This window comes from Trichechus manatus, unplaced genomic scaffold, assembly GCF_000243295.1.
Source record: "Trichechus manatus latirostris isolate Lorelei unplaced genomic scaffold, TriManLat1.0 scaffold00009, whole genome shotgun sequence".
NCBI lineage: Eukaryota > Metazoa > Chordata > Mammalia > Sirenia > Trichechidae > Trichechus > Trichechus manatus.
Window position 1 is genome coordinate 4,046,685 of NW_004443945.1, and position 21,012 is coordinate 4,067,696.

Below are 21,012 nucleotides of genomic sequence, written 5' to 3' on the forward strand. Positions count from 1 at the left end.
TAATATTTCTATTTTTCCAAAGCATTCTTGGCATATTGGATTAAACAAGTTGTCTGTAAATCAGAGGGTTACAAGTATAATTACTAGTCATTTGATAAGTCTTGGTGGTCTCGTCGGTCTGCTTAGGTTCTGAGAAAGTGGATGATTTAATGACTGGGTAATAAATTATTTTACAAAATCAGGTGATTTCCATGTTTTTGCTTTCAATAAAATTGAAGGAGGACGTAATCAATTTATACTTTTTAAATCATTGAAATATTCTGGATATAACTGAGGAGTCCTAGGAAATGGGTGACATTGCTGTAACAAAACATCTTCCATTTCCATCTACTTAATGAGAGCAGTGTTTCTCAGAGCCTACAGCTATAAAAATGAAAAATAGGAAGAGAATTGATATTGAGCCCTATCTCTTTATTCTATCAAGAAGTAATACTTATCCATACATTCTGTAAACCTTAAAGTTAAAAATCCTTCATTTATCTCATTAAGAAACGCATTTCAAATATTTTAGAATTGTCAAGACAATATATTGTTAATCAGATATGCAGTAATAACTGTAATGATGAAAATTTTTTTTTCTGGATTAACAGCCTTATGGTCACAGGAAAAAACCCAATTTTTAAAAAATGTTGTGTGTGTGTGTGTATTTTTGTTGTTGTTAGAGAATTATGACAGGATGACCAAAAGTAAGACTTATGCTTTACAATATTACATTAGGGTAAAATGCCGTGAGGGAAGTGGAATAGAAATACGAGTTTAAAGAGAAAAAAATATGTAAATTTTCCAGCTGACAGAGTTTTGTTCGTGTATGTTCTAAAATGGATGATAGAGGGTTCCATTGGATACCTTTATAAGCAAGATAATTTTTATCCTGAAAATCACAACTTAAACAAAAAATTTTAGATGTCAAATTTACAAAGTATGAAGAGCCCCGGTGATGGACTTCTGTAAGACGGCACTGCCAGCGGGCACCTAGGACTCCCTGGCGTGCCCTTGTCTACTATCATCTTACCTTCCTACTCTAATTTTCCCTTTGTCTTGTTTTCCTCATTTAATATTATTAAACTCTGATAAGCATCTTTCTAGCTCCCTTTATTTCTTTGCAAGGCAATGTAGAGCATTAATAAAATGTATTTTAGGTTTCAAGAACAAACCTACCAGACAGTGTCATCCCCATTTCAAAATGAGAAAACTGAGGCTCAGAGAGGCAATTTTCACAAGGCCCCACTGCCAGGGCCAGGTCTGACCCCCCAAAGCCTATTTTCTTACCACATCACTCCTCTTCAGAGTTTTCTGGGGACATCTTCAGCCACTCACCCAAACATTACCTCCAATTTTTTACTTTTATTTACTGTGGAGTTACTTTGTCTTCTTCCTTATTTCATACTGCCACTAATTTTCCAGTATAGACTGGCCACAGTTTACAACCACAACAGGATGCTTACATACATGTTAGTATTTTTCAGTAAAGCTGCCCTCTGATGAGGAAGCCACTTCTTCTTTTTTTGCTGCTGCTTAGCTTTTTGCTGCTGCTTAGCTTTTCTATATCTAAATTCCTCTAGTTTTTTCTGGCAACTTGCTTGTAACATAAAATATAAACCCACAACAAAGAGACATATTCTGACTGTATGTACATTCTGCTCAACACCTAGTGTGCTGCTTATAAAATAATGTGAACTGCTGGCATAGTTTTAAACTTTCAGCCATCAGCTAATAAGAATGAAGTGACATTATGTTTGCCCTCCCCCCACTTCTTTTTAAGCTGAGACTACTTTAAACATATTAAATTTTAAAAGGCTAACTCACATCTTAAAAATTGCTTTGAGATATGCAGTGATTTGATAGCTGATTTGTGTTTGCTCCACAAAAGGCTATAAAGAAAGAGACTGTTTTCTGTTGTGGTTTTTAATTATTAAATCTCACTCTAGTCAACACTCTGTTCAGCAGGAACTGCTAACAATGAAACCGAGAAAAACACAAACATGAACAAATGACCTTTTATTTCTCAGAGATACAAAGGCAATTGTGTGCAGCAGCAGTCTGATGGGCAGTCCAAATTCTTGGAAGTAAATTCATGATAAATGTCATGTTGGCTGGTCAAAGAGAAGGTCAAAGAAGGAGAGATGAGACGGAAGAATGATACAGCTAATAAATAAAAGTAATAAAAGCTAACTGGTTTCAATGCCATGACTTGAGAGTTTGTCAGGGCAGTATCTATGCTGTTAAAAACCACAATTCTATATATTTATCATAAAAATTCTTGAAGTGCATTTTGCGCTATTTTGCGTCAGAAGTTGTGTGAAGGAAACCTTAATCCTTACAAATAACTGATACATTTATTTATTAAGGAGTTGTAAACTTCGCTCATTATTATCTGTCTTGGATGTGGCCTTGAGGCCTGACAAGCATTTGGGAAGGGTATCCGCTTTTAAGGAAAAAGGATTGACATTTTGGTTGTTCCCACTTTTTGAGGTGATGCTAACTGTAATAGCATTTTTTTTTTTTATCTGAGAAAAATGTTTACTAAAAAAAAATTGTCTTCCAAAATACAACTAAAAACAAGGTCAAGGTGGTACAGCATCGTGACATGGCACTCCACACTCACCTATTCCCCATCTTCTAGGGCTCCTGAGCCTCAGCTGCCGCCCTGTGGATGGAATGGAGTGGGGAAAGCGCCCACAGAACTCACATCTGCACCCACAGGCCTGATGGAGTGAACAATCCATCATGAAAAACACTTCTCCAGTATTTACACTTGTAATGGGGACACACCACTTAATTTACTCTTAATACAAATTATTGGCTTTAAATATGTATCAGTAAATTTTAAAATGTTAGTTTATTAAGTTTATACTTTATGATAATAAAAGTTCTTATACTGAACCAAAATATCAGAGAAAATGGAGGCTCAGTAGCATGATTTCAGTATGTTTTCCTGGATAAGCATATTTTTTAAAAAGTACATGACTTTTTATTTAAGAACAAAAGCTTCCTCAGTGTTTACAACTGAATTTAAAAAAAAAAAAAAAACCAGAAAACTGGGGATTATAACATAAAGGTACAATGTGGGCAGCAAGGGAAAAGAGGAGAAAAAAATGAGGAAAAAAAAAAAGACTTTAATTAAGTGTAACATGGGTTCGCTGGCGTTTTAGACTATTTAAGGCAGGATTATCTCTGTAACTCTGCAGATAAATCCTAGTGTTTTAGCTATAAGAAAGTTTCAAGAGTTCAGATATACAAATAAGCCAATTTATAAAAAATCATTTTCTTACAGTATTCTAAAGGCTTTTGAAGCATTATATAAATCTTTAAAATTCCTATCACCCACATTTTAAGAAATAAATCTACACTTTAATAAGGCACTCTTAAGATATAAAACGATTTAAGACAATTATATTCTATGCTAGATCTAACCCATTCCATTGCGGTAGGGATGGAGTGGACTGTCTTCCTGAACCTAGTCAACCTCTGTGCACCAACACAAACAAGCAAGTCACCAAGAGGGGCACCTCAGATCATTCTGAATTGACTCAAACAGCTGAATATTATCAGTGGGATTCTCCCATCCACTGGCCAGGGAGTTATACTAACAGAATTACCCAAATTTGATGGTAACATTTAAAAAATGTATCTCCTTTTTTCTAGAAATGCTTCCTCTGGATACAGAACAGTGGCTTCTATTAGCTCCTGCCCAGTGGAAGAGAACCAATGATCATCTCCCTATCCTTCAATTGTGCTGATGGGACAGGGACTTCACAACCTAATAACTGTAGCTAATCTGACATTTTAATTTTAATTGTGTGTCTTCTGTGTATGCATGTTACTGGTGCTAACAGCTTCTGCTTATAAACAACAAGAATTCAAATCCCGCCATCCTTATTGCTAATTAAAACAAACACCAAAGCTCACAATTTAGTAATGCAACCTCTAAGACAGTATAGAGACAGGTTTTATGGGGGTTCCCACTCTTAAGTGACAGAAGAAAATGGAGGAACCAGAAGGGTCAGACTAGGTAGGCCTAAGATACAATTTCACCATAGAAAAAAAAAGGCAACAAATGCCCCACCAGAGCAGGGGGAGTTAAAATGTGGCATTGGGAATGGATCAGATTGAGGCATGGTCCTGGACTGGGTCTTTGCTCCTGATGGGTAAAGAAGCCTAGAGGCACTTCTTTACTTCATCCTTCCGGGCTGGCAGCAAACAATCAATTACTTCCCATAGAACTTTTTGTTGAGAAGGAAGATCAGGAGGTTGACATTTACTTTAGCTCTATCAAATAATTTCATGACTGCAACTCCTTCATATTGTAGCTGCAGCAGGTCCTGTTTGAAAAAACATTTTGACAGTTAATCAAGTGTGTGGAACAAGAAAGAAAGGACACAAGGTAGGAGGGACTCAGAAGGAATAAGGCATGCCTTGTATGTCAGAAGGTGCCTGGGTGGTGCAAAAGGTATGCACTTAGCTACCAACAGACAGGTTGGTGGCTCAAACCCACCCAGTAGTGTCACGAAAGAAAGGCCTAGCGATCTTCTACAAAGATTACAGCCAAGAAAACCCCATGGAGCTCAGTTCTACCCTGCAACACATGGGGTCTCTATAAGTGGGAATCAACTCGACGACAATGGGTTTGGGTTTTTTGGGGGGTGTGCCAGATGTGAAATGGGGTGAGAAAGAGTTTGAGGAATAGGGTACATTGGTCAACTGAGTTTTCTGGTTAATTTGGAGTTAAGAAGTCATGTTGTTTATCCAAACATGGAAAGAAAAAGAAGCATGTTGTTACACACATCCAAGCGTTTTATTTCAGAAGTTGCAAGAACATCTTCCCATTTTACTAAGTAATAGGTCACCAGTTTTAATTAGTCTGGAGAAGGTGAAGGCATTTCAATCCATGATGAAATACATTAATTACTGAAAATAAGATAAAGCCAGTAATGTTATGTCAACAATATCTACTAGATTCCTAATTTCGATTTCACATGAGGAAGATTTTATATTCTGAAGGCAAGTAAAAAAGAGAGACTACACTTCTATTGGCACTTGACATTGTGTAAGCACATTATAAAGTTACCTTTTTAAGTCCTCACAAAAATCCTATGAGGTATGATTGTCCTACTTTAAGATGTGGCTACTGAGGCTCAGAGCTGTTGGCTGACCCGCCCAAGAATACAGACTGGGTGTGGTGAATCCAGATCTGACTCAAAGCCGCTGCTTTTCTCACTAACCTCCACTGCCCAGAGAAAGTTCAGAAAATCTGAGTGGTCTCACCCTACACTTTAGAAGAGTGATGGTGAGAAAGCAGGAATCAAAACGCTTGAAGGGACCCCAAAAGTTCAATCAATCTTTTGGAACAATCGTAGCAGCTCTATGAGGGTGGGGACCTGGTGTTCACCGTGCCTAATACAACACATCACACCTGGCATTCACTCCGTATTTCATGAATTGGTGTGTGAAAGAATAAACTAGGCAGACTGGTTAGTCTATAAGAATTTGGTGAAACGGAGGGGCTAACAGGATCTTTCTTTGTATAAGTACTTCAGCTAGCCACGTGCATCACAAAATCATTTATTTGTTCAGCTACCACTAGTCACTGAGAAGGAAAGAAAGATGACTAAAAAATACTACCTGTCCTTAAGGAGTTCACAGTTTTGGCAGGTGGGGAAGGGAAGAACTCAACATATCATTTCACTATAATGTGAGGCCTACTATAAACAGAAGGTGGCTCTAAGGGTTACAGAAGCAAAGAGGGAACCACCAATTGTGGCTTGGCTGGTAGGGGCAGCTTTAGAGGTGTTAACACACATGCAAAGGAGTCTGGGTGGCACAAGAGGTTTGCAATCAATTGCTAACCCAAATGTTGGCAGTTTGAACCCACCCAGCGACTCCACAGAATAAAGGCCTGGCGAACTGCTTCTGTAAAGATTACAGCCAAGAAAGACCTACGGAGCAGTTCTACTCTGTAGCACATGGGGTTGTTGACAGAAGCTAACAACAGACATGATGCAAGTACTCAATACATGACAGAAGAGGTGGGGGAGGAGGAAGCACACCCAATTAAGAGGAAGCAGCATGTGCAAAAGCCCAAATGCATGTTCAGAGAAAGGAACATACTATGAAATAACTATATACACAAAGCTAAAGGAGTCTAGACGTTACCTAGGGATCCTCTCAATGTCCTGAAATTTTTTAATGTGTAAAAATCAGAGATAATTATTTATGTTACAAAATGATTCACTGCAGAGTTCTTTTTTAATTTAAAATGGGTTTCAGTCTACAAAGATGTAATTTATACCTTGTCAGGAATACATCTAACCTTTAAGTACCTATATCAAATCAAAATGAGGAAAAAAAAGAATTTTAAGCTACTGAGTAAGCTTAGAATTTTGTACTGTCAAGACTTGTACTTAAGAATTTTGTTCAAGTCCAAGGTATCAGTTCAATTTAGTGGCAACACTAAGTGGAAGCTTCAGCTAAATGTTTTCAGAAGATTACACATCTGCAAAAGCTCTCCAGAGTACACAGACCAAATTAGACACACCAAAACCCTCACCTTCTTTCCCCACAATGTGAGGCCTGAATATGAGCGGCTTTCCCAAACAGATCTTTTTATCTATATCTTCTACCTTGACAATAATATAACTACCATCTATACAGACAGTAAAACCTGTGAAAGCTGGAACCTGTGTAAGGCAGACACCTGTCAGAGAATGACAACTCAAATATTTTCCACTAATAGTGATATAGTGGTAAGCTAAACCCTGCCAAAGGCGGAAAACTTGTCAGACCCTGAAAAACAAGGCAATCTGGTTGAGTTCCAGCTCTCACAGGTTTCATACATACGCACATACACACACACATATACAGAGAGAGAGAGGTGTGCGTGCGCACAAGTGTGAGCATTCAGGTTCCACCTGGTGCGTACCCACCTGATAATGTAACATAAAAGTCTCCATTTGAACTCCCATGAATTTGGCTTTTACTTCAAAGTCTCCAACTTCTTCCGTTGGACTGATTTCAAAGATAACATTTTTAAACCTGTTGAAACATAACACATAATCATAAAGGCACGGTTTTTATATTCTCAAATAAAAATACTCTGTGATATGGGGAAAGGAGAGAAACAAAGTCTTCAAGGATGAAAAGGGATAAAAAACATAGGTCCACAGTGACTTCTGCAAGTGAAGCAGTGTGGGATTGCTACTCCTTAAGTACCATCCGCTTTGGGACTTTGACAGAAGAATGACAACCTCTCCCAGTAGTGCTTGCATTCAACTGAAACAGGAACCATTGAGAAATGCCACAAAGGGCTTCTGAAGGGATGATGTCAGAGGAATCTCGTTGGCCTTCCAAATGACTACTACTGGAACCTAATGAAAAAAAATGAGAATTGGGAAAGTGTGCTGGACAGAGAGGTGAGAGACAGAGAGAGTGACTGTGCGAGTGTTTGTAAGCATGCATGTTTGAGGATTGAGAGAAGTGAACAAATAAAAGGAGGTCAGTGCAAAAAGAATCAGAAGAGGTTTACTGGAAAGAAGCAACTGTTTTATATGTATATGTGTATATATATAACACACACACACACAAAAAAAAACCCACTGCCATTGAGTCGACTCCGACTCACAGAGACCCTACAGGACAGAGTAGAACTGCTCCATAGCATTTCCAAGGCTGTACATCTTTAGGGAAGTAGACTGCCACATCTTTCTCCCACAGAGCGGCCGGTGGGTTTGAACTGCTTACCTTTCGCTTAGAAGATCAGCACTTAACCACCGCACCACCAGGGCTCCTGTCATTCATACATACATACATACATACATACATACATACATACATACATACATACATACATACATACATACATACATACATACACACACACACACACACCATATTTTTACACAAATAACTTGCATGTTATACTTTTTTTGCCAACTGTGCCCCTCAGGAGGTATTATTGTAAGTGCTCTATGAGATATATATATATATATGTGTGTACTATCTGAGTACCACCAAAGATGAATTGCTGTTATTGAAAATATTTAAGATGTTTCTCTGAAGATGTTACATGTCAGAGAATTTTATGGCATCAGAAGAAGGTAGGAATATGCTGTTCCCCAAATGTCACCCCAGATTTCCAGAACTCAACTGTGGAGCAACCTTATCTGTCTGGAACAGAGCTGAGAACCATGAAGGAGGCAAAACAGTTCGCTGAGAAGCTAAGAGAGAGGCCACAAAATCCATGCACTGAAGTACATGCATTTTACTCAACAGAAGTTCTCACAGGTTATTTCTTAGAAGTATCTATTTCATGTGATAAATCATCTTATTATACCAAGTTTGGTTGGTTATCTGGTGGGTTGTTTTTTTTTTAAATTTTATTGTGTTTTAGGTGAAAGGGTTATCTGGTTTTTAAGCCCACAGTGACCAATAAAAAGAAGTAAGAGAGGCTAATAGAGCAGGCACTTGAACAGTTGTGGAAAATAATGGCAAAAAGAAGGGAAAAGATAATAAATGTTGTGAAAACAGATTTGAAAAATACATAAAGTACTCAACCAAAGAGAGAAAGGCAGACAGAGAGACAGTAAGGTCCCTAACTGAAAAATGAACAAAAGATAAAATGGGTAAGCGAAAATAGAGACAATAAACTATGTTAAAAAGCACACACACACAGAAAACGCAACCATATACCTCAACCAGAATTCAAAGAGACACAAGTTTTAAAAGTGAGATGCTATTTTTAACAATGGAAATAAAAAACATCAAAAATTATTTTTTTAATTCTACTTTAGATGAAGGTTTACAGAGCAAACTAGTTTCTCATTAAATAATTAATACACATATTGTTTTGTGACATTGGTTGTCAACCCCACGACATGTCAACACTCTGCCTTTCTCGACCTTGGGTTCTCTGTTACCAGCTTTCCTGCTGCCTCCTGCCTTCTCGTCCTTGCCTCTGGGCTGCTATGCCAGTTAGTCTCGTTTTGTTTTATGGGCCTGTCTAATCTTTGGCTGAAGGGTGAACCTCAGGAGTGACTTCGTTACTAAGCTATAAGGGTGTCTGGGGGCCATACTCTCGAGGTTTCTCCAGTCTCTGTCAGATAGTAAGTCTGGTCTTTTTTTTTTTATCTTTTTGCATTAGAATTTTTGTTCTACATTTTTCTCCAGCTCTGTCTGGGACCCTCTATTGTGATCCCTGTCAGAGCAGTTGGTGGTAGTAGCTGGGCACCATCTAGTTGTGCTGGACTCAGTCTGGTGGAGGCTGTAGTACGTGTGGTCCATTAGTCCTTTGGACTAATCTTTCCCTTGTTTGTCTTTGGTTTTCTTCATTCTCCCTTGCTCCAGACAGAGTGAGACCAGTGGAGTATTTAGATGGCCACTCACAAGCTTTTAAGACCCAGATGCTATTCACCAAAGTAGAATGTAGAACATTTTCTTTATAAGCTATGTTGTATCAGTTGAGCAAGATGTTCCCTGAGACCATGGTCCCCACAGCCCTCAGCCCAGTAATTTGGTCCCTCATGGAGTTTGGATGTGTCTGTGGAGCTTCCGTGACCTTGCCTGGGACAAGTTGTACCATCTTACCCTTCACCAAAGTTACCACTTATCTATTGTATATTTAGTGTTTTTCTCTCCCCTCCGTAGTAACCATCAAAGATTGTTTCTTTTTGTGTGTAAACCTTTTCATAAGTTTTTATAATAGTGGTCTCATACAATATTTGTCCTTTTGTGATTGACTTATTTCACTCAGCAAAATGCCCTCCAGATTCATTTATTTTGTGAGATGCTTCGCAGGTTCATTGTTCTTTATTGTTGCATAATACTCCATTGTGTGTATGTAGCATAGTTTATCTATTCATCTGTTGATGGGCACCTAGGTTGTTTCCACCTTTTTGCTATTGTGAATAATGCTGCAGTGAACATGGGCGTGCATATGTCTATTTGTGTGATGGCTCTTATTTCTCTAGGATATATTCCTAGGGTGGGACTGCTGGATCATATGGTACTTCTATTGCTAGCTTTTTAAGGAAGCGCCATCTCTCTTAAAAGCTAGCAAGCGGTCATCTAAGATGCAGCAACTGGTCCCCACCACCTGGAGTAAAGAAGAATGAAGAACACCAAAGACACAAGTATTAGCCCAAGAGACAGCAAGGGCCACATAAACCAGAGACTTCATCAGCCTGAGACCAGAAGAACTAGATGGTGGCCAGCTACCACCAACGACCGCCCTGACTGGGAACACAACAGAGAGTCCCTGATGGAGCAAGAGAAAGGTGGGGTGCAAAACTCAAATTCTAGTAAAAAGACCAGACTTAATGGTCTGACTGAGACTGGAGGAACCCCAGAAAGCACGGCCCCAGCCTCTCTGTGAACCCAGAAGTAAAACAATTCCCGAGGCCAACTCTTCAGACAAAGATTGGACTGGACTGTGGGACATAAAATGATACTCGTGAAGAGTGTGCTTCTTAGCTCAAGTAGATACATGAGACTAAATGGGCAGTTCCTGTCCAGAGGTAAGATGAGAAGGCAGAGAGGGTTAGAAGCTGGTTGAATGGACATGGGAAATCAGTGGTGGAAAGAAGGAGCGTGTTGTCACAGTATAGGGAGAGCAACTGGGGTCACATAACAGTGTATGTATAAATTTTTGTATGAGAGACTGACTTGAATTGTAAACTTAAACTACAACAATTAAAAAAAAAAAGCACCATATCGTTTTCCAAAATGGTTGTACTATTTTGCGTTCCCACCAGCAGTACATAAGACTTCCAATCTCCCCGCGGCCTCTCCAATATTTGTTATTTTCTGTTTTTGAAATTCGTGCCAGTAAGTCAGGGTAAGATGGTATCTCATTGTGGTTTTGATTTGCATTTCTCTAATGGCTAGTGATCACAAGCACTTCCTTATGTATCTGTTAGCCGCCTGAATGTCTTCTTTGGTGAAGTGTCTGTTCATGTACTTTGTCCATCATTTATTGGATTATTTGTCTTTTTGTTGTAGAGGTATTGGATTTTCCTGTAGATTTTAGAAATTAGACCTTTGTCAGATTTGCATAGCCAAATTTTTTTTCCCAGTCTATAGGTTCTCTTTTTACTCTTTTGGTGAAGTCTTTTGATGAGCATAAGTGTTTAATTTTTACAAGATCCCAGTTATCTAGCTTATCTTCTCGTGTTTGTATACTGTTAGTTATGGTTTGTATCCTGTTAATGCAGTGTATTAGGGCCTCTAGTGTTGCCCCTATTTTTCTTCTGTGACCTTTATAGTTTTTGGTTTTGTATTTAGGCCTCTGATCCATTTTGAATTAGTTTTTGTGTATAGTGTGAGGTATGGGTCCTGTTTCATTTTTTTGCAGATGGACATCCAGTTTTGCCAGCACCATTTGTTAAAAAGACTGTCTTTTCCCCATTTGATGGACTTTGGGCCTTTGTTGAAGGTCAGGTGGATGGATTTACATCTGGGTTCTCAATTCTGTTCCACTGGTCAATTTGTCTGTTGTTGTACCACTACCAGGCTGTTTTGACTACCATAGCTGTATAGTAGGTTCTGAGGTCAGGTAGTGCAAGTCCTCCTACTTTCTTCTTCAATAGTGCTTTACTTATCCAGGGCCTCCTCCCTTTCCATATAATGTTAATGATTAGTTTTTCCATCTCTTTAAAGAATGCTTTTGGTATTTGGATCGGACTGCATTGTATTTGTAGACTGCTTTGGGTAGAATCAACAGTTTCACAATGTTGAATCTACCTATCCATGAGCATGGTATGTTTTTCCATTTATATAGGTCTCCTTTGCTTTCCTGCAGTAGTGTTTTGTAGTTTTCTTTGTATAGGTCTTTTACATCCCTGGTTAGATTTATTCCTAAGTATTTTATTTTTTTAGGGGCTATTATAAATGGCATTGTTTTCCTGATTTTCTTTTCGTAATTCTCTTTACTGGCGTATAGGAATCCAACTGATTTTTGTATGTTTATCTTGTATCCTGCTACTCTACTGAATCTATTAGTTCCAGTAGATTTCTCATGGTATCTTTTGGGTTTTCTTTGTACAGTATCATAACATCCGCAAATAGGGATACTTTTTCCTTACAAGTTGGATGCCCTTTATTTCTTTTTCTTGCCTTATTGCTCTAGCTAGGACTTACAGCAAAATGTTAAATAGGAGTGGTGATAAAGGGCATCCTTGTCTTGTTCCTGTTTTCAAGGGGAATGTTTTAAGCCTCTCTCCCGTAAGAATGATTTTGGCTGTTGGTTTTGTATAGGTGCACTTTATTATGTTGAGGAAATTTCCCTTCTATACCTATTTTATTGAGAGTTTTTATCAGGAGTGGGTTTTGGACTTCATTGAATGCCTTTTCTGCATGGATTTGAGATGATCATGTGATTATTTCCGTGGTGGATTACGCTGATTAATTTTCTAATGTTGACCTATCCTTGCATACCTGGTATGAATCCCACTTGGCTGTGGTGTATTATTATTATTATTTTTTTGATATGACACTGAATTCTATTGGCCAGAATTTTGTTGAGAATTTTTACATCTATATTTATAAGAGATATTGGTCTATAATTCTTTTTTTTTTTTGCCTGGTTTTGGTATCAGGGTTATGCTGGCTTCATAGAATGAATTTGGAAGTATCCCTTCCTTTTCTATGTTCTGAAATAATTTGAGTAATACTGGTGTAAGCTCTTCTCTGAATGGTAGAATTCCCCAGTGAAGCCATCTGGGCCAGGGCTTTTTTTGGTTTGGAATTTTTTATTACTTTTTCAATCTCTTCACTCATTATGCGTCTGTTCAGATTTTCAACTTCAGTTTGTGTTAGTTTGGGAAAATATTTTTTAATATTCAATGATGGCAAGGAAGTAGTGAGACTACCGCTGTTTTGTTGTTGTTACATCCCATCGAGTCAGTTCCCATTCACACTGACCCTACATACAATACCATGAAACACTGCCCAGTCCTGCGCCATACTCACAATTGTTCCTGTGTTTGAGCCCACTGTTGTAGCCACTGTCAATCCATCTCGTCGAGTCTTCCTCTTTTTCGCTGACCCTTTACCTTACACCAAGTATGATGTCCTTTCCAGGGACTGGTCCCTCCTGATAACATGTCCAAAGTACATGAGACAGAGTTGCACCATCCTCGCTTCCAAGGAGCAAGGTTGTGTCATCTGCATATTGAAGGTTCTTAATGAGCATCAATCCTGATGCTGCACTCTTCTTCATATTGTCTCAGATTATTTGCTCAATATACAGATTGAATTAGTATGGTGAAAGGATACACCCTGATGCACACCCTTCCTAATTTTCAATCACGCAGTATCCCCTAGTTCTGTTTAAATGAATGCCTCTTGGTCAACGTGCAGGTTCTGCAGGAGCACAATTGTGTGTTCTAGAATTCCTATTCTTTGTAATATTATCCATTATTTGTTATGATCCACACAGTCAAATGCCTTTTGCATAGTCAATACAACACATGTAAACGTCTCTCTGATATTCTCTGCTTTCAGCCAAAATCTGACGTCGGCAATGATATCTCTTGTTCCACGTCCTCTTCTGAATCCAGCTTGAATTTCTGGCAGTTTCCTATCAATGTGCTGCTGCAACCGTTTTACTCGTGTGTGATAATAATGATATTGTTTGATAATTTCCACCATAGGTGACCCTGCTGCTATTTGAAATACCAGCGGCATAGCTTCCATTATCACAGCAACACACAAACCACCACAGTATGACAAATTGATAGATGCGCGGTGGATAGTGAGATTAATAGGTATCATACACACGCAGACATTACTGGAAAATGTTTTGGCAATATATATGAGTTTAAAAAATTTTTTAAACTCTTATACTCTTTTATCATTAAAAAAAAAATCCAAGATAGGATCAAAGATTTATATGTTAAAATGTGTTATCACATATTAGTGTAATAACATAAAAAGTAAAATCCACTTAAATGTTTTACAATAGGTGAGTGGTTAAATAAATTTTAACTATAGTATGGAATATTATATAGTCATTAAAAAGAATGCTTTCAAAGAGTGAAAAGAGCTCACAATATAATGTTTCAAGAAAAAAGTTGGATACATGCCTATAAACAGTAAGATCCCAATTTATGTTAAAAAAAAAAAGTAAGTAGGTAGACAAGTGCACAAGTGAGTGGAGAGGCAATCTTTATATGAATAGAGACAAAAGAAAATACACAAAAACGATTTCTGTTTATCTCTGACTTTTGGGATTATAGATGCTTTTTTGCCTTTTCTTTATGCCTAACCATATTTTCAAAGTTCAATAATAAATATATATTATTGTAGAATCATAAAAGTATAAAAGTTTCTTCTTAGAGTATTTTTTTAACAGACATAAGATCAGAAGCTCAGCTGCCTGAAGTCACAGGGCTGACTGAGCAGGAGCCCAGTGAGTGCTAGCTAATGACAGCTGGGCCCCGGACCTGCAGGAGGACAGTGGGGTCAGACCCATGAACCATGTACCAAGCAAGCTGGCTCTTCCCAGAACAGAAAAATGAGGGCAAGTGCCTGGTTCCTAGCCTGAAGTGGAATAAAGTAAACATCTTGTTACTGTTACTCTTATTTATTCTTGGTTCATGCACAGAAGAAATGGAAAGAAGGGCTTCCAGCTTTAAAGAGGAAATATTCAGAGGGGGCCCACACAAGCAGGTGTGGACACATCCTGAGACAAATGTTTCACAAACAAGGAAATGCAGGAAATACTTTTCCTTTTATGAAAGACAAATCAGCTTTGAATATGAGCCTTAAATCTGTACATAAAAAATGATCTAGAAAAGAAAAATCTAGACAATAGACAATAAAATGAAGGTGTGACAAATAAAATTTTTAAAAAATCAAATTTATGAAACATAAAAGTAAATACTCACTGATTCTCTTGCAGGTCCTCAATTTCCAGAAGAACTCCTTTTTCATGTAGTCTTGCTGCTGTATATTTCAGGGAAATCTTTTTGCTTTTCCTTCCTTTCATTTCTCTAGGCTTTTTGGAGACCCTGTAAAAATCACATCATATCACTTTATATAAGTGACTATCTACTCTGAATCTTTGTTAGCTAAGGATATGAGGTCAGAAACAAGCTTCCCATACAAAAGCATAAGTAATAGGCCAATTCTAAAATAAAGGCTAGGATTCTCCTAAGCAGTATCTCTGCAAAACAGAGGAAACATTATCAAATTGCCTTTGTCTTTAAGTGATATTTGAGAATACTCCATGAATTTGACAATGTCTTAATCCTTCTATGTCCCCTTCAGAACCTAAGCACACAGAAAGGAAGTGTGAGGACTTCTAATGCCAGCCAGAAGAACTGTACTGAATCCCAAGGGTAAAGGAGATACTCTAAGCCCCTCAGCTATGAAGGGAAAAAGTAAAAATAATTTTTAAAAGAATTTAGTCTAGCATAGAAATTACAGAGGAATGGGAGCAAGGAAAAAGAAATAGATGTTAAGAGGTATTATGCATTGAAGTGTGTGCCCAAAAAATATGTGCTATAAATCCTAACCTCTGTGCCTGTGGTTACAATCCCATTTGGGAATGGATTGTCTTTGTTATATTAATGAGAAAGATTAGTATAGGGTGTGTCTTAAATCAATCTCTTCTGAGATATAAAAGAGATTAAACAAGCAAGCAAAAGAAGTAGAGATGAGGGAAGAGAGATGCCAAGTCACATGAAGAATGCCCAGGAGCAGAAGCTCAAAAGAGACATGGATCACAAGGATCTTTCTTCCAGAGCTGACAGAGAGAAAAAACCTTTCCCTAGAGCTGGCACCCTGAATTCAGATGTCTAGCCTCTTAAACTGTGAGGAAATAAATTCCTGTTTGTTAAAGCCAACCACTTGTAGTATTTCTATACTACAAGTATAGCAGCACTAGATAACTAAGGCTATTGAGATTATCAAGGCGAGATGTGATAAGAAAAGGAAAGAAGGAAAATACAGATGAATTAGAACCAATCCTTTAGGACTTCCAATGGGAGAGTCCCAAGAAATGAGGCATTAACACTCATCACTGCTGGTAGGAGACAAATGGGAATCCCTATGGAAGGCAAATCAAAATCACAAATGCACAAAACTTTTGACTCAGCAATTCCACTTCTAGGAATTTATGTTTAAAAGTATGCCCACACATACAAGAGGTTATTTGTTGCAGATTTTTAATAATAACAAACACCTGTAAACAACTTAAAAGTCCATCAATGGACAAATGATTAAATAAACTGTTTTATCTATCTATACAATGGAATACTATGCAGCCATTAAAAAAAAATGAGGACTAGCTCTGTCTGCTGAGAAGGCTTAAAAGTAATGATGACTCTATAGCAATAAGCACACCTAATGCCTAGATCTTGGTTTCTAAATACCATCCCTCACTAAAAGGAACCAGCGATCCTTGGAAAAACAGCTAATTCCAGGACTATATAAGCTGAAACATCTCATACCAGAAAGGAAAATAAGGAAATGCTCGAAGAATGATGGGGACACGTCAAAAGGACATAGGAGCCAGCTCTGGGAGCTGGGTCAGGAGGAGCTGCTTTGCATCTCTTCATGTCAACCATGCCTCACTCCCTTCTTCCAGGGAGGGAGAGAGGTGTGCATGAGAGAATGAGTGAGCCAGAGACAGAGGAAGCAGATGTGGCAAAGTATTAAAAACTGGTGAACCTAGGTGAAAGGCATATGGGTGTGTATTGTTTTATTCATTCAACCTTTCTGAGATTTGAAAATTTTTTAAATGAAAAGTTAGGAGTAAATATTAAACTAACCCTACAATAGAACCTGCACTTATCATTTCACCTCTTGTGAGTTTTCAGTTTCCATCCCTGTGAAGTGGGCATGCTGGCTGGTCTGTGGCCCAAGCCAGACAGGCTGTATCAGACTTCCGTTGGCACCCAGAAAAAAGTCAGAGTCTGAGTTCAGTCCCCAGGAGGTATAGCCAGGGTCCTGAGAATCTAAATTTTTTTTATAATATTCCTTAAGCGATTCTGAGGCACATCCAGTTTTAGGACCACTACAGGATCTCCTTCCAGAATTCTAGTGCCATGACAGATATTTTGTAATAAGGGATGTTTAGAAATAAGCATCCTTGAAATTCTCCACACACTACTTACATCATACACAAAAAATTGGAACTAGGCAATTACATAAACTATTAGAAGCAAAATAAAAGACTAATGCAATAAATAGATCCAGTGTTTTTAAGGTAAAAATTCCCAACGTCACTTCAGTTACTGCTACACCTTTTTCCCCACCCTAATTCTTTCCCTTGATATTGATTCTTTAAAAAAATACTCACTTGCCCTTGCTGGCTAAGTTATCCAAGCAGGTTTTGATATAGCTCTTATAGTAATCCACCTGCTCCCCATAGAAGGTGGCCTTGGAGTTCAGGGCAGCATAAGTTTGTTGCAATTTCACTAGTTCAGCCTTTCTCCGCTGTCGGTATCTCCGCTGATTCCGAATATCCTGAGACATAATTATTAAAATTAGGAAAATTATAGATATTGTGTGCTTCTTGACTCATTAGCATTTAACATTAGAACCCAGCAATGCTTAACTCTGCTTGACCATGACCACACATTCATAATATGTAGCATTTATGTTCAGAAATTAATAAATTCGAATCTCATCAATTTTTTTTTTGCCATTTGTGTCTTCTAGAGGTAAAGAAACGTGTTACAAGACTTCCACATTCTTAGAATTTACTTGCAAAGCTAGTTTAAACCTCTTAAATATTAGAAGCAGGAAAAGTGAACTTTACTGCATCAGTGATCAAGCTCACAGATGTGCATGACATTATCTTAGTGCAACAGTGAAGAACGCCTGAACAACCAACCCCACCGCACCGGAGCGCCTCACTTGTGAAGATTCAACACAAATCAAGGTTTTAGTGATCAACTTGATGTGAATTAAATTTCACAGTAATCATTCAACAGATCTGGAAGAATTCTTTAAGGCTGAAGATAAATTTAAAGACAAGAAGATTTAATTAGGGCCTTTTTCCTATTAATCTAGGCAGTAGAATAAGCCATCATGATAGAAGAGTCAGGAACCGTTTCCCAGGAGAGGAAACTAAGCCTCTTGTGAACTGAAGGTATGTTGTTATATGAACAGTTACTGTCTCCTGTACGAGCCTCTAAAACAGCTTTCAACCAAGCCAGGCCCACACTGTCCCCCCAAATGCAGTACCCTGGCAATGTCATTGATCAGTTCCTGGTATCTGTTCTTTGGGTCCACGGTCCCGAGCTCCGTTAGCTTCTTTAAGCCTGACTGGATCTTCTCCTTCTTCTCCTGAAGAGTGAGGTTGTTGTCCTCTTTTACAAATTGTGACTTTTTCATCTTGTCAGGAGTTTTGGCGTCACGAATAGCGCGTCTCTGCATGGCCCTCTGATGTTCTGCTTCCTACAAATGAGAAAAAGAAGCTCCTGGCAAGTCCGTCATACTAGTTCTAAACCTATACAGCATATCCACACCTGAATTTATATAGCTTTCAAACATGTAGCTTGTAGTTCAAATTTGTAATTTCTCCCAAACTAAGGCAATCGTCTTTCTCAATATTCCCTTTTCTTTTAGTGTCAAGGCCGCTCTGCTAGCATATGTAATGTAAAGAGTGTAAGCTTTGGAGTCAGAAAGAACTGGGTTCAAGTCTGGTTCTGACACTACAAGCTGGTGATCTTGGGCAAGTTATTTACCCTCTACAAGTCTTAATTTCCTCATCTGTAAAATGAGGATGAAAATACTCACCCGATGAGGATACAGCAAGGATTACATGAAAGAACATAGGTGAAAGCACCGAACATACACATAGTAGTTGCTCAATAAAGACTAGTTCTTCTTTCCCTACTTAAAACTTCCTGTCTAGGTTAAGCAAGTCACAGTTAGTGGTGATGCCTCCTTTATTGCCCCTCACTCACATCTAATCAGTAATCAATCAAAGCATCTAAAAGCTGAGAATTCATCTGAAACTGGTTTTCAAACCGTCCTCTGTGCAGCTTTAGGGTTTTTCCAGTGAACCACAGAGTCCTAGAGGGCTGGGCTCCAAGTGCCTGGTGCTGCCAGAGTAGCTTCAATTTCACCTGCCTTATATGTTGGGCTTCCAAGTAAGCTGTCATTTAATGAAAAGGAATCCTGTGCTCAAAACTTGGAAACAAATGATTTGATCTAATTTTCCCATTTTACAAACGAGAAATAGGGTCTTATACATGAATTGACTCATCCATCCCTTCCCCCTGCCATGCCACTCACTCCCACCTAACCAGATCCGGGACCTTACCACACGTCTAGATGACTCAACTATACCATCTGCCCTGACGGCACTGCCGAATTAATTAACAAAGGCTTACAAAGGCTCTTTACTCTCTATCTCTCGGATGCCAAATTCCCACCTAGTTTTTAGATACTGCATAATTTGGTTTCATCTTTTACTTCTCACTACTTACCTCCACCCATACCTTCACTCTAGACAGGCAGGTCTGGTCAGATCATGCTCTTCCCTTCCTTTGTACCTTTATTCACACGTACCCTCCTGCCTAGAATGCCCTGTCTGGCCTTATTATGCCCACCAAATCCTATCCATCCTTTAGCTAAGCTTGGCTCAAGTTCCACTTTCTTTATGAAGCCTTCCTGATGACATTGCTTCTCATAGGTCTCTTTCCTGAACTTCTATTGTTTTTTTTTTTTTTTGAGTTTTGATTTTTTTTTTTTTAATGTGCAGTAGGTGAAAGTTTACAGAGCACGTTAATTTCTCATTTAAAAATTTACACACGAATTGTTTCATGACATTGGTTGCAATCCCCTACTGTGTCAGCACTCTCCTCCTTTCACTGAACTTCTATTGTTTTTAACATCAGTGTTATAGTTAATTTTTAATGGTTTTCTAATTGTTTCAGGCATATTTGTCATATCTCCTCAAGAATATCATCAGTTCACTGAGTTTAGGAACCACATTCTGTACTTTTTTTCTAACCACCAAGGCACGTAACAAAATTCTAACTATGTCATATTTAATAAATACTGGAGGGACTCACCAATTTTGCCCACACACACCACTGTATGTATATGCACATGCATGTTCACACACACACATACACTCTGCATGTAAGTACCAGTGAGCTCCATCGGTGCCCTAAGAACATCTCCCTAGCTTACCACCTCTTGTTGGCCATGACCCCTTCTTCGAGCCTGGCATATGCCTCTCATGGAAGTGCCTATCCACCTTACTAAGGTATACATTAAACCCTAAATTCTACCTGTTCACTGGTGGCTGGTGTTTCTAGGATTTCAGTCAAGGTCTCTCCTGGCTGGAACCGGATGACATCCACAATTAAACGTTTTGTGCTGAAAACGAGAGACAGAAAAGTATTAAAACATTTCCAGGTGTTCTACTTCTCAAATGGACGTACACAGCAGCAATACAACAACCAACTCACAGAGGTCCCACTGGACAGTTGCTCAGGTACTCAAGCCAAGGTACTCAAGGCCCCGGGCTTATTTATGCAGCTTACAACGGAGTGGGTACCAAGGTTAGGTTTCCAAGGTTTAAGTTTCATTTTAGCATCTTGTGAACAAAACCAGGCAGGTAAGTCCTGTACCAAGCATAGTATATGAGGTGGCCAGAATTATGACAGGCTCAAAAGGCCAAAATGACCATTTCAGTTATGAAATGAAGTGGGCTTGTTCACCAAGCCAAGGGATCTTTTGATTACATTCACATCACTCTTCCTACTTTGAACACTCACTTCAGCAAGATGGTCCGAGCATCCATTTCTGCATTCTCATCTCCAGGCACATCAAACTTGTTGGTCAGTGTGAGAGAGACTTCTGTCTTAGCCAGTGCCTCCTTATTCGGGTCATTTATATTGCCAGAGCTTTCCCCTGAAGTTTTGGGAAAACAGAAAAAGTCAGTATAATAAAGAGAGGAGATGTCAGAGAAAAAACAATACAAATAAAAGATGATGCAAGTCTAAGACACTTGAATAAACTAACACCTACACCATAGCAAGGACAGCACTACTG

At 38.6% G+C, this 21,012-nt stretch overlaps 1 protein-coding gene across 1 annotated transcript in view; it reads right to left on the bottom strand.

The window, feature by feature from the left end:
* Positions 1-1,983: 1,983 nt before the first annotated feature.
* The window catches only part of IQGAP1 (IQ motif containing GTPase activating protein 1), a 109,377-nt gene continuing 90,348 nt past the window's right edge, over positions 1,984-21,012 (bottom strand). The window contains exons 32-38 of the mRNA XM_004370654.2: positions 20,736-20,871; positions 20,247-20,334; positions 18,187-18,399; positions 17,297-17,463; positions 14,880-15,002; positions 6,924-7,032; positions 1,984-4,322 (exon numbers count right to left, since the gene is read on the bottom strand). Of these exons, the coding sequence (XP_004370711.1) occupies positions 4,209-4,322; positions 6,924-7,032; positions 14,880-15,002; positions 17,297-17,463; positions 18,187-18,399; positions 20,247-20,334; positions 20,736-20,871 (950 nt within the window). The 3' untranslated portion in view covers positions 1,984-4,208. The remainder of the gene's footprint in view (positions 4,323-6,923; positions 7,033-14,879; positions 15,003-17,296; positions 17,464-18,186; positions 18,400-20,246; positions 20,335-20,735; positions 20,872-21,012) is intronic.